This window comes from Gopherus flavomarginatus, chromosome 2, assembly GCF_025201925.1.
Source record: "Gopherus flavomarginatus isolate rGopFla2 chromosome 2, rGopFla2.mat.asm, whole genome shotgun sequence".
In the NCBI taxonomy this organism is placed as follows: domain Eukaryota; kingdom Metazoa; phylum Chordata; order Testudines; family Testudinidae; genus Gopherus; species Gopherus flavomarginatus.
In genome coordinates this window covers 83,518,235-83,533,276 of record NC_066618.1, presented here as the reverse complement: position 1 = coordinate 83,533,276, position 15,042 = coordinate 83,518,235, and the positions used below count along the sequence as shown (strand labels likewise).

Here is a 15,042-nt window from a genome sequence, read left to right as displayed (position 1 = left end):
ACTTTACAGATATTTAAAGAGTCAAAAGCATTCTAGTCATGCTTACCTGTTGTTGTCAAGGAAACCAGAGTTTTGGGATTCCTGGCAATAGGATTCTTCCAAAATACCATTATACTAGACAACTACCTCCCACTGTATAGACAACTTTCTGCCACTGTATAAACTGGCTTTTTAAAAAATTTCTTTTTAAGAACTAGTCAATAAAATTTTCACAGAGAAACACATCACCACCAACAAAAGATACAGACTTTGACATAACTCCCTCTCTTTCCATTTTGGGTTCCATCGAAATGAATGCACATTCTCATCAAGCCACCAATTCACAACTAGACAAATTATCGAATTGTAACTCTCTTCATCCTACAGTACAGTCTTCACTCAAACTTATTTGTGAACCATTTCAACCTGTTCATGTAAATTTTCATATAATTTTCATGTAAAAATAATATTCCTTTCTTCCTCATAGTAATTTTTAAAATATAGTAATTCTTTGATATTTTTCTGTAGTTTGATCATTTTAAAATAACCTTTAGTTTACTGCCTGGTTAAGAGTTTAACAGTATATGCAGTACCTACTAATTTTCTTCTCCATCATGGTCATTACTTGTGTCTTTATATCCATCTTAAAGATTTAGAGTCACATCTTTAGCTAAGTCAGCACAATTCCTTTGATTTCAGCTGAAGATCTGGCCTTTATTACTCAAACTGGGCTACTTACAGCTATTGGGTTTGTAATGTAAATACAATTTTATGAGGTTGTAAATCATTTTGGGAAGTGGATGAAATGCTGCTGTAGAAATGTTGGTTTGATAACAATTATGCTATATATGGTTGAATAGAAAAGGAAAATCTTGACATTGCACAGCTTTTAGTATGGAAATAAAATAGCTCAGAGAGTTACATTCTTCATTAACTTTGCATACAATGTAAACAACACATGAAAAAGGAGCTTGCAAGTCCTTCAGTAACAAATATTTAACTGCTAGGTAGGAAATGTACTTTGGTCCATCTCTAAAGATCTATGAAAACCAGGAAATTATTTTACTTCCAGCAATCTAGTTTCTACTTGGGTGTCAGAAAACCCATATGATGCCCAAATGGACAGGTCATGTATTAAAAACTGTTTATTTTTTAAAAACGTTTTGGAGAAATGCATCCAGATTTTTTTTGTTTGTTTCCCCTTAATAAGAGGAATTGCAAGTTCAGTGAAACTGTCTTGGTATCTGGATGTGCTAGGAAAGAGTGATTACTAATAAATTAAGAAATGGGTTCCCTCTAATTGAGTTATATATTATTCACAGAACTTAGCTGGGCTCACAGCAGGAACAGTTCTCTCTCTCTCAGGCTCCATATATTGCTGATATTAAAAAATAATACCCATGGAAATAGACTCATAGACTCATAGGTCAGAAGGGACCAATATGATCATCTAAACCAATATGATCATCTAAGGTAAACTTCAAAAGTGTTCTCTCTTTTTTTTTTTTAAATGCAAACTGCTTACGTTCATGGTTCAGTAATAGGAAATGGCATGTGTATAGCAGACTTTAAAATCACAGATGATTACATTATAAATTAAGGCACTTGAAAATCTGTTCATCCTTTACTTATAAACTGAATCTTGCATCAGAATTCTTTAGATCCTTGCATATTCAGCAACCTTAAATATGGATTTCCTCTTCTTCCCACGATACCTGAAAGCGGGCCAGAGTTTTGACCTGGGCTGGACTTTAAGCATATGTCTACGCAAGGATAAAAGACCCCCGGCAGGCCTAGGTCAACTAGCTAAGCCTGTGGGGATAAAAATTGCTGTGTAGATATTTGAGCTTCAGGATCCCACGTAGGATTCCAGAGCTTGAGCTCCAGCCCAAATTCGAAGATCTGCACAGCATTTTTGAGTTCTGCCAGACTGAGTAGGCTGACTCGGGCCAGCTGTGGCGATGCCATGGGTCTTTTATTCCTGTGCAGACAAACCCTAAGTCTCCTCTTGGAAATCCTAACCAGAGTCGATAGCTTCCAAAGCTGCACCCCACTCAACTTTAAATTAGCAATGCTGTTTATTCATTTAAATTGAGAATTTGTTTGCAACAGAACCTTTAACTGAACTTCAGACAATAGTGGTAAGGTGCCAATTAACTGATTGTACTAATTCCTCCAGCATAATTCTCCCTGGGTGGGAGAAGATACTGGGCATGAAGGGCCTAAGAAAGGAAATTCCTGGATAAGAATGCATTTTTCCTTTCCATGTCCAGCAGTCTGAACAGTGATATATTTCTAGCATTGAGTGTCATCCCTGAGATAGTACATTAACATTAACTATAAACAATGGTAAAGATACTTCTTGGTGAAAGTAACAGATATATTTGTGGCTAGCCAGTGGACAAAAGGGGGAACGGAAAACTGAGAGGGAGGAAAAAAGAAGAGGGGAGGATCTCTCCCCTCAAAAAACTCGTCAAACAACCTGGTGGATATTTGTCTCTAAATCTGTCACAGACACTGAGCAACACATGCAGTAGGCAAATAAAAAGAATATTTCATTTTTTGTAAATATGGTGGTGTTTTTAACATATATTCTGTCTCAGAAGCAAAAATGCTAGTCTTCTAATAGGTCAAAACACATTCACCTGAACTGCTTTGTGTTATGGCATTTTTTTTTGCCTTACCCCACCCCCAAACAAATGATTGTATGTATGTATTATATATTGGAGGACTGTGCTCACAAGCAGAGGAGCTAAATTTGATAGACTGCAGGAAGAATCCTGTCCTGTAGTTTTGCAGACTCATTTTATGAAAGCTTTTCTGGCTTTTTGTGTCAGAACAGCTGAAGACTTTCAAATCTGTGTTGGGATCATTTGAGGCAGCACAGATAAAACCTTTATTACACGTCTGTCTTTAATTAAAAATGTTAACAAACTAACAAAAGGATATTTCCAAATATAATTTTAGAGTTTTATAACTGGGGAATATGAGAATTTTATTTTCTCTAGAAGTCTTAATGTGCTAAACTAAAGGCAGAAGGATCGTATTTTCACATTGTCTTTGGGAGTGGTTCTTGGCTTGTCATCATCTGCAGTGACACAAATTCTTGCTGATCTCAAACCTTGTTCATTTTTTAGAAAGTCTCTTAATGATTGACTCTGTAATAATGTTGTTGCTCTACCTTTTTTATTCATGACATATAACTTCAGTCCTTCATGGTTATGATGTTAAATAAATTATGGGTTTGACTGATCTCTTTGCTGTTTGGTGATATGAGAGCACATCTGTTTCAGTAATGTATTCTCCTTCATCTCCTCATGAATGGCAAGCCAGGTCACCACCTACAGGAGAAAGTTCAAATGAGATTTTGTTTGCACCAGTTGAGTTTGTATTGTGTAGTTCTAAGTATGTTCACTATACCATTTTAAATTGAGAATGTCATCTCCTATAGTTTCAAATGATAACCTGCCCATCAGGATCAGATGGCCTCTGTCCATTTTATTACTTTTATCTTGACCTTTTTTGATAGCTTGTTTCAGTTAGTTTATGGGTATGAGGCTACTATCCTATCCTGATGTACAAAAAAAAAAGAAAATGTTCAGTTGGGACCGATTCTCCACTCTCTTGCATCACTGGTATTTACATGGACATAAGTACATTGACTTCACTGGAGTTATGCCAGTATAAAACTGGCATCACAGAATGGAGAACCAGGCTAAATTAATTGAATATGCAAATAATACCAAATGTGTACTGTATTGTCTGAGACATGGAAGTCAGGCTTTTCATCAAGTGGTCCATTTTCAGCACAGACTATGGAGTTTGTGGTGTTAAATCTTCACACACTGCTGGAAACTTACCATTAAATGTCTCTCTTCGGTCTTCAAAGCCTTATTTTTGGTGCTGAGACATATTTGCACAAAATGTATTAATTGTTCGTAGCTGTATGTCAATACTGAAATGTTAAAATTGTAGAAAATCAATAAAATTATTAGGCAGAGGTATTTCAAAGGCCTTTGAATGTCAACTGATGTTACACACGTCATGCCGCAACAACTATAACAGGGAGAAAAAAGGCATTATGTGGTCCATGCTTGTTGACATTTTTAAGAGTTTCTTGATCACATTTGCTCAGTTTAAAAGTGAAAAGTTGCTAGTGTTTTTCTAATTGCCAACCATGGAATCTGATAAGTCAAAATATGTTCTTTTTGGCTTCGTGACCGCTATGAGAGGCTGAATAGAATCCAGCTCACACTTCCATTGTTTTGCTGTTTTTGCAAGGCTAACAAAAAGAAAAGTAGTAGAAATGTATTTGTCCCTTAAGCAAGCACACATGAATCTAAAAGCACCCAGGCAGCAGATCTGTTGTGCAAGAAGTTGCCATTTGTATATAGTTACACTTTTCTGATCCTGATTCAGAGTTTGACAGAGTTCTTTTGCTCTTTTCATTTTGGCCCAAACTTGAAAAACTGGCCATGCCCATGAAAATTGCACTCATCATCCATTGCACCGAAAACTGGGATTTGCATGCACAGCAAATCTTTTTCCAACAACAATTTGGACTTTTAGTCCATGTTACTGAAACACTTTTTTATCTTTAAAGTTTTTTTAGAACTAGTGTTTTACAAAATATTGGACCCTATAAAGCATTTGGTTCTGTTGACTAAAGAGTTCTTGCATAAATATGTTTAAGTTTAAATTTTAAACTTTTATTTTCCAACACCATATTCCAGCAGGAGAAAGATTTATAGCTCTATTAGCCTTGCTTCATAGCACAAACATTGAGGTCTGAGTTGCATACCTATCAAGGTATTTGTTTGTATAACATATTAAAAGTACAGTGTGCTTTTCCTAACATTTCTGTTAATTTTAAACTATATTTCTTCCAATGTTTCAAAGGCACTAATCCTGAATGAGGCAAATTTGTGGCTAATTAAAAGTAGACTGTTTTTATTCAGTGGAGTGCAAAAAGTTTCTGAAAATTGTCTTAGGTGTAAAAAATGCTGTCCATGATATAGTCATCTGTCCTCCTCTTAACTTCTGCCCCTCTCCTATCTTTTTATGACATGTGGCTCTCAATCTCACTTTCCTCACAATCCCCCAGCACTGTGATTTCCTATCTGATCCCTTCATCTCACTTCTGCTTACTGTCACCTTCTTACACAACTTTCAATCTTAGATCACTTTGCCAACTAACCAAAATGACCACTTATTTGACCTTATCTTCACTAAGTATTGCTCCATCTTTGATTTCTAAATATGAGATCTCCTCAGCAGCTATCCTATCTCCTTCAACGAACGTTGCATGCTTATCCCCTTTTACCACCTCTCCGCCATATTCTTCCAGTCTGTCAACATGCACAACTTCTCAGCCTTTTCCTGTTCTCTTTCCCTCACTTCCGTGGTTCCCTTCAGTCCACTTTCTCCTCTACCCTCAACTTTTACCCTTCTCTTCAAAAGTAAAGTCCACTTGTCACCTCCCAGGGTGCAGTCCAGACCAGTGAATGGTTTCCACCACCTGCCATGCAACCTTGGGTGTCTCACGTTGCTTTGTTGTTGTAGCTCCCAACTTGGGCTACTCACAAACAGCCAAATAGCATGCAGGGGTCATCCCCTGAGTATCTGGTTGCTGTCCTGGTTAGCAAACACAAGCCATCCTCTGGCTTCCAGCAGCCTTGGTTAATACTTACAGGGTGACCCCAACACACTCCCCATCCCCAGTTTTCCCCAAAATGTGTGTTCTGCGCTGTCCAGCGCTCTCCTGGACAGTTCAGATATTATAGGTCTGTTGCCCCTGTAGGGGGTCAGTATGCAACAGTTTGCTACTCTAACTGGAGTTACCAAACAGTTCAGTTTAACCACCACACTGCATTAGTTCAGATTTATAAAATAAGTTTATTTAACTATAAAGTGAGAGATTAAGTGAGTACAAGTATAATGTGTTAGACAGAAATAGTTACAAGAGAAATAAATATAAAACATTTTCTAGTAGCTAAAACTTAACAAACTAGACTTGATTCAAGGTAAAATCCTTACCACAGGTTCCCAGCACCATTGCTGACCAAATTCTCAGAACAGGAACTCCTCCAAAGTCAGTGGCTGGTTCCTGTGTCATCTTAGGAGAAAGAGAGAGAGAACCTGATATGGTTTTGCTCCTCACTTTTATAGTCCAGTCACCCTTTGAAATGCATCTTCCTGAGTCTTACCCCTAGATAAATTTCCTTCTTGCTGTGAGAATGGAGATATGGAGTCTCGTGATGAAAGAGGTTCCATGTTGTTGTTTGTTAAAATTCAGATCGATCTGTTCCTGCCCACCCAAGAACAGCCGCTTGATGGATGATTGGCAATCTACATTGATAACACCTGGCTAGAGGTGTCGGCTTGTCCTTTGTCTTTGAGAAACTGATTTACCCCCTCTTGCTGCCAACTTCTTCAAGAAAAATCAACCAGATCCTTCCCATCCCACCCTATGGGCTGGAATAGCAGCATTGTATAAACTGTGTTGCAGCTCCCTGGGTTGGCTGTGGCTTGGTGTACTGAAGGGCCTTTCCCCACAAACCATGATTTCTCTGACTTTACACATGTGCGCTTTTCAGTCATGGTGCACATTTTCTAAATTAATTTAATACAGTACATATTTTCCCTACAGGTTGCAATTATTCATATGGTCTATTAAGTAAATCACTTGAGTTATGATGTAGCAGAAAGATAATAGAATGTTTTTTTTTTCCTTCTCTTTACAGGAAATAACCACTTGTTTGCCAGAGTACTATAAATGGACACAGTACCTCTTTATTAAGTTATTTGAAGCTGGGTTAGTCTATCAAAAGGAGGTAAGTGCAAACATTGACCTATACAATTATGTATATACCTTAAACTTAATGTCCTGAGTCACTCATACTATAGATAACATCTTTCAGGCTCTTCATTTCACATTCATTAAGGGGACAGATATCTGCATTACTGTGTTTTTGCTTTTGTATATCACTGTAAAAGATAAAATGTTAATGGGTAACTATCTTCCACTGCTAAGTATAATGGCAAGGCAAATCAATGATCTTTATTATCAAACTGGTGTACAGTGGCCATACGTGCAATATTGGCATGCCAAATTAATTATGTAGATTGAATTTGTTTATTTCTTGGCTCTTGATGTCATAAAACGACTCCTGCTTACTTAGGGTGTTCTCCTCCTCCTAGCAAAGTCATTGGAAGATTTGCCATTGACTTAAAAGGGATCAGGATTGATCTTAGCAGCAGTAAGACTCTTCAATCTGTGCTGACACCAGTTAATGCACATCTTCATCTCTGCCTCCAGAGATGCCTTAAACAGTCTGAAGTATCATTTATTGCAGTTATAAATGGAGTATTAGAGGAGTAACTGTGACTTTGCTAAGGCTATAAGGGTAGCCTTGAACGAAGATGGATGTAGAGCTCCATTCCATGACTGTGAATGCCAGGCCAGTAATTACCAGTTTACACATTGTTGAATTAGTCTGGGAACTGGAGTCAGTGAAAATTAACAGAGTCTGTCTCTGTCTTTCAGCCTCAGTAAAGAACCCAGTTTGTATTCATCACAACAGACTCCTGTCTCTTCTCTAAAGTAAGAGACTGCATGAGTTCTGAACACTAGTGGAAAGGATGCAGTAGTGAGACAGAAGGGACAAAACACAGCTTTAAATCACTGTTTATAACTTTCAACTACTGACTTACATGTGTTACTGCTCTATTTTTTCTTCATTGATTGTGATGGAGTTATCTGTTTGAAAAGTTCTGGATTGTGTAGTAGTGCTAATTAACACCACCGTCTCATGGCTAGTTTAATCATAATCCAAGATTTCAACATATATGCTTCTCCTCAATATCAGCAAACTAAAATCATCTCATTTCTTCTCAGCTTTGGATTGTAGGTATTTAACAAAAGAAAACTAGTTCATAATGATACTGCTTCATTTTGGCTTTTTAGCATGTTATTTTTTTTTTAATATGTCTGTTTTGTGTTCATCAATGTTTTGTTTTAACTTTGCAGTGGTCTAGGCATCTTGTTAGGGAGCGCTTTATAAATAAAACGGTCACTGTTTTTAGAGCCACTTTTACAATGTGCTGTACCATTATTGAAGATATGTATTTTGCTTGGCTTTGAAAATGGATTGTAATAAATTAATCTCGCATGGTATGATATTAAGTATCTTTTTAATTTCAAAAAAGTTTGACATTATTAGTAGGTTAGCGATAAAAGGTAGCTGAATCACATTAAGAATGAATTCCCATGGAATACTTGTATTCATGTGAGCTTGATTTGTAGATAGGAATTTAAATTTTTCATCAAAAATATCTATATTTAATTAATTCTGTCATTTATATTGTATAAATCAATGCAGGCAATCAGATGATGCATAAAAGTCACTGTTAATAACAATTGTATTCCTAAAGAGAAGGGAATCAAGCAGCTACATACTACAGTATTTCCCTTCACACAATTTGTGAAGTGGTTTTTGCTTTTTCCCAAGCACAGGCATTGTGTTTAAGAAGAAGAAAAAAAAAGTTTGGAAATGGGGATATTTTGAAAGGAGAATGATGATAAATACACAAAATGTAGTAACATGACAAAGAAAACCCTTATTTAGTTAAATTCTGAAATTTTGAGTCTTCCCCCTATATAATAGGTTTATTTAATTTATTTCAGATAATGTGTTAATGTGTAAAACATTGTGGAGCAGAGCTATTTTTCATTTTGACCGTAAGTCACTTTGAATAGCTCAGCCAAAGTTACTAAATGATGCGCTATATGGTGGATTGATTTTCACAGTTGTTATTATTCTTTTCTTGATATTTAAATTTCCGTTCATGTTTTTTTAAATAAACACCTGTTAGCATATCTCTTTCATTTACCATGCCATAAAATTCCTTCAATCTCTTATTATAAACAGTAGAGGTTCTAATCTTTCAAAATTACGCATGTCTTTTTCTGCTGTATGTAACATGCACTATTTGTGATTTAGGCTGAAACACAAATTGCATACTTGTGATTAGGGCTGGACTTGCACACAGATATTTTCTCCACTATACCATTTTGTACTTTCTAGTTTACTTGGATTGATATAAATAGGAGAGAGTGATATCTAAAATAGCATATATTGAGTAGTCAAATTCAGTGCAGGAAATTGTAATTCTGTTTAACTTTACAGCTGACCAGTATTACTTGAACATTTTTACATGTGATTCCTTATCTCCGGGATAGGCAACCTGTGGCACGGGTGCCGAAGGCAGCACGCGAGCTGATTTTCAGTGGCACTCACACTGCCTGGGTCCTGGCCACTGGTCCGGGGTGCTCTGCATTTTATTTAATTTTAAATGAAGCTGCTTAAACATTTAAAAAACCTTATTTACTTTACATATGACAATAGTTTAGTTATATATTATAGACTTATAGAAAGAGGCCTTCTAAGAACGTTAAAATGTATTACTGGCACGCAAAACCTCAAATTAGAGTGAATGAATGAAGACTCGGCACACCACTTCTGAACAGTTGCCGACCTCTGCCTTATCCTCTCAGGTTAGAGCTCTTTAGCTATAAATTATCCTCATACTTACCCCCAGAGCTTTTGGATCAGTACCAGCCTATTTAACTATATTCTTGCTCTGTAAAGCCAATAGTGTTTTTACTTCATTATTGAAGATAACAAATGTCCTTAGGTCAGTATACCCCCCGTTCATACAATCAATCCAAGTATGCATGTCTTAACTCTGTAGAAAGGTAGCAGGCTTCATTGTTGGGCTTTGAGTTCTGAAGAGCATAGTGCCCAATAGATCCCTAGTTGAATCTCAATTCATGGAGATGACTCTAACGGACATTTTTATGCAGAGATCACGGGAGCCTTGGAAACTATCTTTATACTGAGTACTGTCAATATCTGAGAAGTTAGATCCATTTTTTGTGACACACATACTAAAACTAGTACTTTGTTTCCTGAAACATTTTTAGGCCATGGTTAATTGGGACCCTGTGGATCAGACTGTTCTAGCAAACGAACAAGTGGATGAAAATGGCTGTTCATGGCGTTCAGGAGCAAAAGTGGAACAGAAGTACCTCAGACAGTGGTTTATCAAAACTACTGTTTATGCAAAGGTGTGAGTATGAGGGTTTTGGACATCACCCCATAAAATATCTCTTCAGGTCTTCATCAGGTTAGCAGGAGAATGTGTTATGCATGCGTGCATGCACACATTATTATTCTTATTTGCCTTTCTCCTCCTCCTCTGAAGTAAGAGATCTGAATACCTGGTTTAGGATTCAGCAGTGGAGAAGTCAAAAATAGGAATGGTTTGTTCTCATCAATAGATACTATTTGTTTATATCCTGTGTTTTATTTTTTTCTCATATATGGCCAGTCAGGAAGGTTAGATTTGCCTTTCACACGTGCTTCTTATAGATAAGGATCAGTGTTTTAAAATATATTTGAGTTGAATAACCCTGTCAGAGTCTCTTCTCCCTTCACTTGTCATGTGAATCTTCAGCTAACAGGGACTGAATAATCATTAATTATTTTTTTAAAATTCTTTTTCCTCCTTGAAGCTTCTATAAAATGTTTGATCATTACCCATGAATATTAACAGCCAAGGCAGATACTGTAGGTACACAGTCTTTCTGTTTATCTACATTCCTATTTTATATCCACTTTCCTTCTCTGCCTTACTATGTTTCTCCCTTTTTTCTCCTGGCTACTACTTTTGCTTAACCTCCAAGTATGTGCTTAAGTAACCCACCAAATAGCAATCATGCACAAAGGGTCAATGTGTTATGCAGTCCTCTTGGCTGTTGCATTGATCAAGTGTACCTTGTTTATGCACATAACATTTTTTAGCCTTCCAGTATGTCAAGAGAGATTTTTTGGTTTGTTTTTAGAATTGGTTATTGTTACTGCACCTGTATTAATTTATTTCTTAAAATAAAGAAAACAAAAATTGAACAAAAATGCTGTTTGCTCATATGGCACTTCACCAATGATGACACATTTTAAAGGGTAGAAAGAGTGACAATGCTTTAAATTTGTAGCAGGAACCCTTATATGTTGACTATGCAGATACTATTTTAGGTAATCATGACCATATTGTCTCATTTTTCAAAACTATCAGTAAACTTAAGATACTGTCAAGTAACTTTTATAGATTCTTTTTTTTTTAAAAAAGTAAATTTTAATTAGCTTTTTTGTTTTGACAAATTTCTCTGGTAAAAGTATAATGGGCTTAACTGATGGCATTGTTATTCAAACTGTTATCTGTGCATTTTAGAATCTTATTCTGAAATATTTAGTTACTATGGTTACTCAGCTAGGACTGTATGCAGATTCATTGAAAGAGCTATCTGTTAGTTATTTCTGACTACAAGTGTAAAATGGTACAGTTATTTTTTATGCACAGCTAGCTAAGTCTTCAAATAATGATACGTAAGGATGGCGTTTGTTAGCCCTACCCTCTCCTGAAGGGGTGCTATGAAAATTTCAATAACATTTTGATATTTGGTTTTAAAAACTCATCACTGAAGAGCAGAAAATAGATAAATTTCAAATGTTGCAAAACAGAAAACTTTGAAATTTAACTTTTTTTTCATGAATTCATAACCTTCTTTTTTGTCCAACTCTAGGGTGGTATATTTATACTTCATTTTAAAAATGTGGAAATTGGCAGGAACCACAAAATCCTGCCGTGGTTAGTTTATAACCAACTCTGAGAATTGCTCTCTCTGAGTGCATGTTTTTTAAACAAATGTTTAGAGGCACATCCTTCCCGTGGTACACAGGTTGAGTAGCTGGATAGTACATTACGAAGTTTTAGGCATAGCTTCCTACCCAACCCACGGATGGAGAAATGGTCAGTGAAGGGACCTCCCAGCTCGGCTGCAGCTTTTCCCTTGACTTGCCCTTACACCTAACAGTCACTTTCTCAGCATTGTAGGAAAACCCCCTCAAAGAAGGATTCCAGCACACAGGAGTTTGTATCTTCTAAACAGGGGTTAGGCATTCAGCCCTTCCAACATCCACAAACTGTGGAATCATGGGAGTTCCACTGGTGTCCCTCCATTTGTCACTTTTTGAGGTAGAGAGCTAAGTGGATGTCACTGTGAATGTATTCATGGATGCATATGGTTTGTTAAAGTGCATAAATTAAACCTCAGATATGAAGAAAAAGACAGCTGAGGAGCTGTCTAATTTGAGTGAGGCAACTGAAGGAAATATTTCAATGTTATTAAATACCAGATTGATTTGCCTTTAGAGTTAGAAATCTGTGCTCTGTGGTAAACTTATGATTGTGCTGTTAATACCAAGGACAAAAGAAATCTTAAAAAATATCACAGATTTTTTTTTAAAAATTGAATGCTTATTTCCTACTGTATGATTTTGTCTGCCAGTATTTAGAACAGCATTTCATGCTGAAAAAAGTGAAATTTGTGTGTGATGAGCACAAGTGGAATTAATAAAATCCTTGCAAGGAGAGAATGCTCAGATTAAAAGCAAATTCTGATTAACTTGTATTAATGGTTTGTTATGCCATAGAAAAGTATTGCAGTAATTTATTTGTCAGCAGTAGGGGTGACATCAAGAATGGACGTATAGGTCCAAATATAACTAGTCTTGTGTGTCCTGATTTCATGTTTCTTGAATATTTTTCTTGTTTTATTTCTGTGGTACTGTGCAGAATGGCTGCCTCTTTACTCCACAATAAAATAAAACCAAATACTGCCTTTTAGCGGAGAATGGATCTTGACAGTATCTCAGTTAAAGTGCATAATGTAAAGTAAAGGCTTAGTTGTGAGGAGAATAAAAATGTTGCCTTTAATTTTTCAGACTTTGGGATTTTATGCTTCCCACACTCAAGGTTCTGTGTCAGACTTACCATCCCTCTGGCTGAATGGGGCTGATACAAATCTCTTTGGAGCCCCTTACTCTTGAGTCATGTAAAGTACTATCTCCTGCACAGGGGCCCAGAGCACTGTCTCCACAGATCTCTTGGCACTTGTTAATGCAAGGAGTGAACCCATATCCCCCACATGGCAACACAGGAATTACTTGTAGGCATCCAGGCCAGGCTGTACTTTCAGGCTTAATATAAATAAAGTATAGCATTAAATGCTACAATATTATAGATCTAAATTCCTATTATACAATAGTAACTAAAGCAATGGACTTTAGGGTTACTGTTTTTAAATAGAAATGACTAATCTATTGCAGTGCTTGGAGTCAGATTAGCAAAATGAATATGACGTTTTTTCAGTTTTCTCCAAGTGGTACATTTTAGTATGTTTGTGACTAAAGAATATGGGGAAAAATTCGCTTCAGTGACATAAACAGAGAGAAAGCTGAATATTTTAGGAACTCTATTATCCTGTCTTTTGTAACTCAGTTGTTTATCTCAGTTGTATTTGGTCAGGCAGCAGTGTTTATTGACAATGAGTTACAGAATATAGAAAGAAGCAAAAACTGCTGAGAATTGAGGCCCTTGCTAGTGAGAGTTTGAAGCAGATACAGTACCAATGTTATTGCTCCTTGTGTGTGTGTGTATATATATATATTTTCAGGATACTTCACACTTGGTAAATAAGATTTAAGTGTGACCTCTTGTAGAGTAGAAAGAGGCAATTGAAGGTAGAGGAATAAAATAATAAGAGATTGGAGGGGGAGATTAAAAATCCAGTTCTGTAAGAAAAAAAATACATGAGTTGGAAATACTTCAGTAGAGCACTAAATAGATGAGATATGTGTAATATTATCTTTGTTTGCCAAAATATTGTTATATGTTAAATTTTAGCAAATGACTTTCTGTAGCATCATAATACTTGAATTATATTTAGTTCTCTATTGGGAGTATGGGTAAATATAGGTAGGAACTTAAATTTACCAGCTTAAATTTAACAGATCTTGAGTATACCCATGGCTTTCTGCTCATGTGATTTCAAACCCAGCACTTTTCCCCACTATTTTGTGTTTAAGTGTAAGACATTTTTGTTTATTAATAAACTGAATACTTTTGAAGTAAAATCATTTGCCCACTTCTTTCTGTTATCCTCTCTTATATTAGTGGAGCAGTTCAATCAGCCAATTTCATAAGTGTCAGCTGTAAATAGAATAAAAAGCTGGGAAGCTATTGGGAAAACCTTAGTTTTAAGTCCTCTGTACCCTGAATTTATTTGACTAGATTGCTATGTATAGGCTCTATTACCGTATAATACTTGGCTAGACTACCAAAATTTGACCTGGCTTTACTTTGACTTTGTTTCTGTTGAAAATTGTTGTTCATGCCTTGCATTTCCCCTGTCAATTATTACAATTCTTTCTTTTAGATATGCTTAAAATTGGTACTTTTTAACCTTCAGAAAGTCACAGAATGGTGCTACTCTCTTACTTGAAAGTGGGGCCATCTCAAGTTGATCATATTCTCACTGTCTTTAAATCTGCCCTTCTGATTTCCATAACCTTCCTTAGACTTGCACTATTCTAACTTTTTGATCTCATTTACCTTCCATTTTACTCACATCTCATTTACTGTACTCTTTCTTCCTGGTGTTAGAGAATTATTTTTCTTGTGGTGCAGTAGAGTTTCTATACTCCCAAAGTTTAGGAAAAAAAAAAAAGATTAAAAAATCTGAAAGGGGAAAAAAAAGGGGCACACAATCCAGGAGGTCTGAGTCCTCCAAATCCTCCCCTGCGGGAGGCGAGCTGTCTGGCTCTGATGCCAAACAGGCTGGGGGAAAAGGTTAGCAAAGGCTTTTTCCCCTGGAGAAATGTCAAGCCATGTACAGCAAGGTTATCTGCACGATTCAAACACAACCTCTGTAGGCTCCTAAGAGTGAGCCTCGCAGTCAATTTGTTCCCTCAAAACCCTCCCCAGTGGCAGTGATACCCCTTCATTCCTCCTTCCAGGGACTGAGTAGGGTGAATGGGGTAAGCTAGGTAAGGGCCAGCACATTAACAAGAACGATGTCAAGCTCCATAATGTTTCAGACCCAAAAGGCTCCATTGCTGAGATACCAAAGGCTGATGCTGCTGCAGCATCCCTCCCCAGGGA

At 36.6% G+C, this 15,042-nt stretch overlaps 1 protein-coding gene across 2 annotated transcripts in view; it reads left to right on the top strand.

Moving 5' to 3' along the window:
• The window catches only part of LARS2 (leucyl-tRNA synthetase 2, mitochondrial), a 108,939-nt gene that overhangs the window by 34,705 nt on the left and 59,192 nt on the right, over positions 1–15,042 (top strand). For both annotated transcript variants that reach the window (XM_050937928.1, XM_050937929.1), the window contains exons 6-7: positions 6,723–6,812; positions 9,965–10,108. In XM_050937928.1, coding sequence (XP_050793885.1) covers positions 6,723–6,812; positions 9,965–10,108 — 234 coding nt within the window. The remainder of the gene's footprint in view (positions 1–6,722; positions 6,813–9,964; positions 10,109–15,042) is intronic.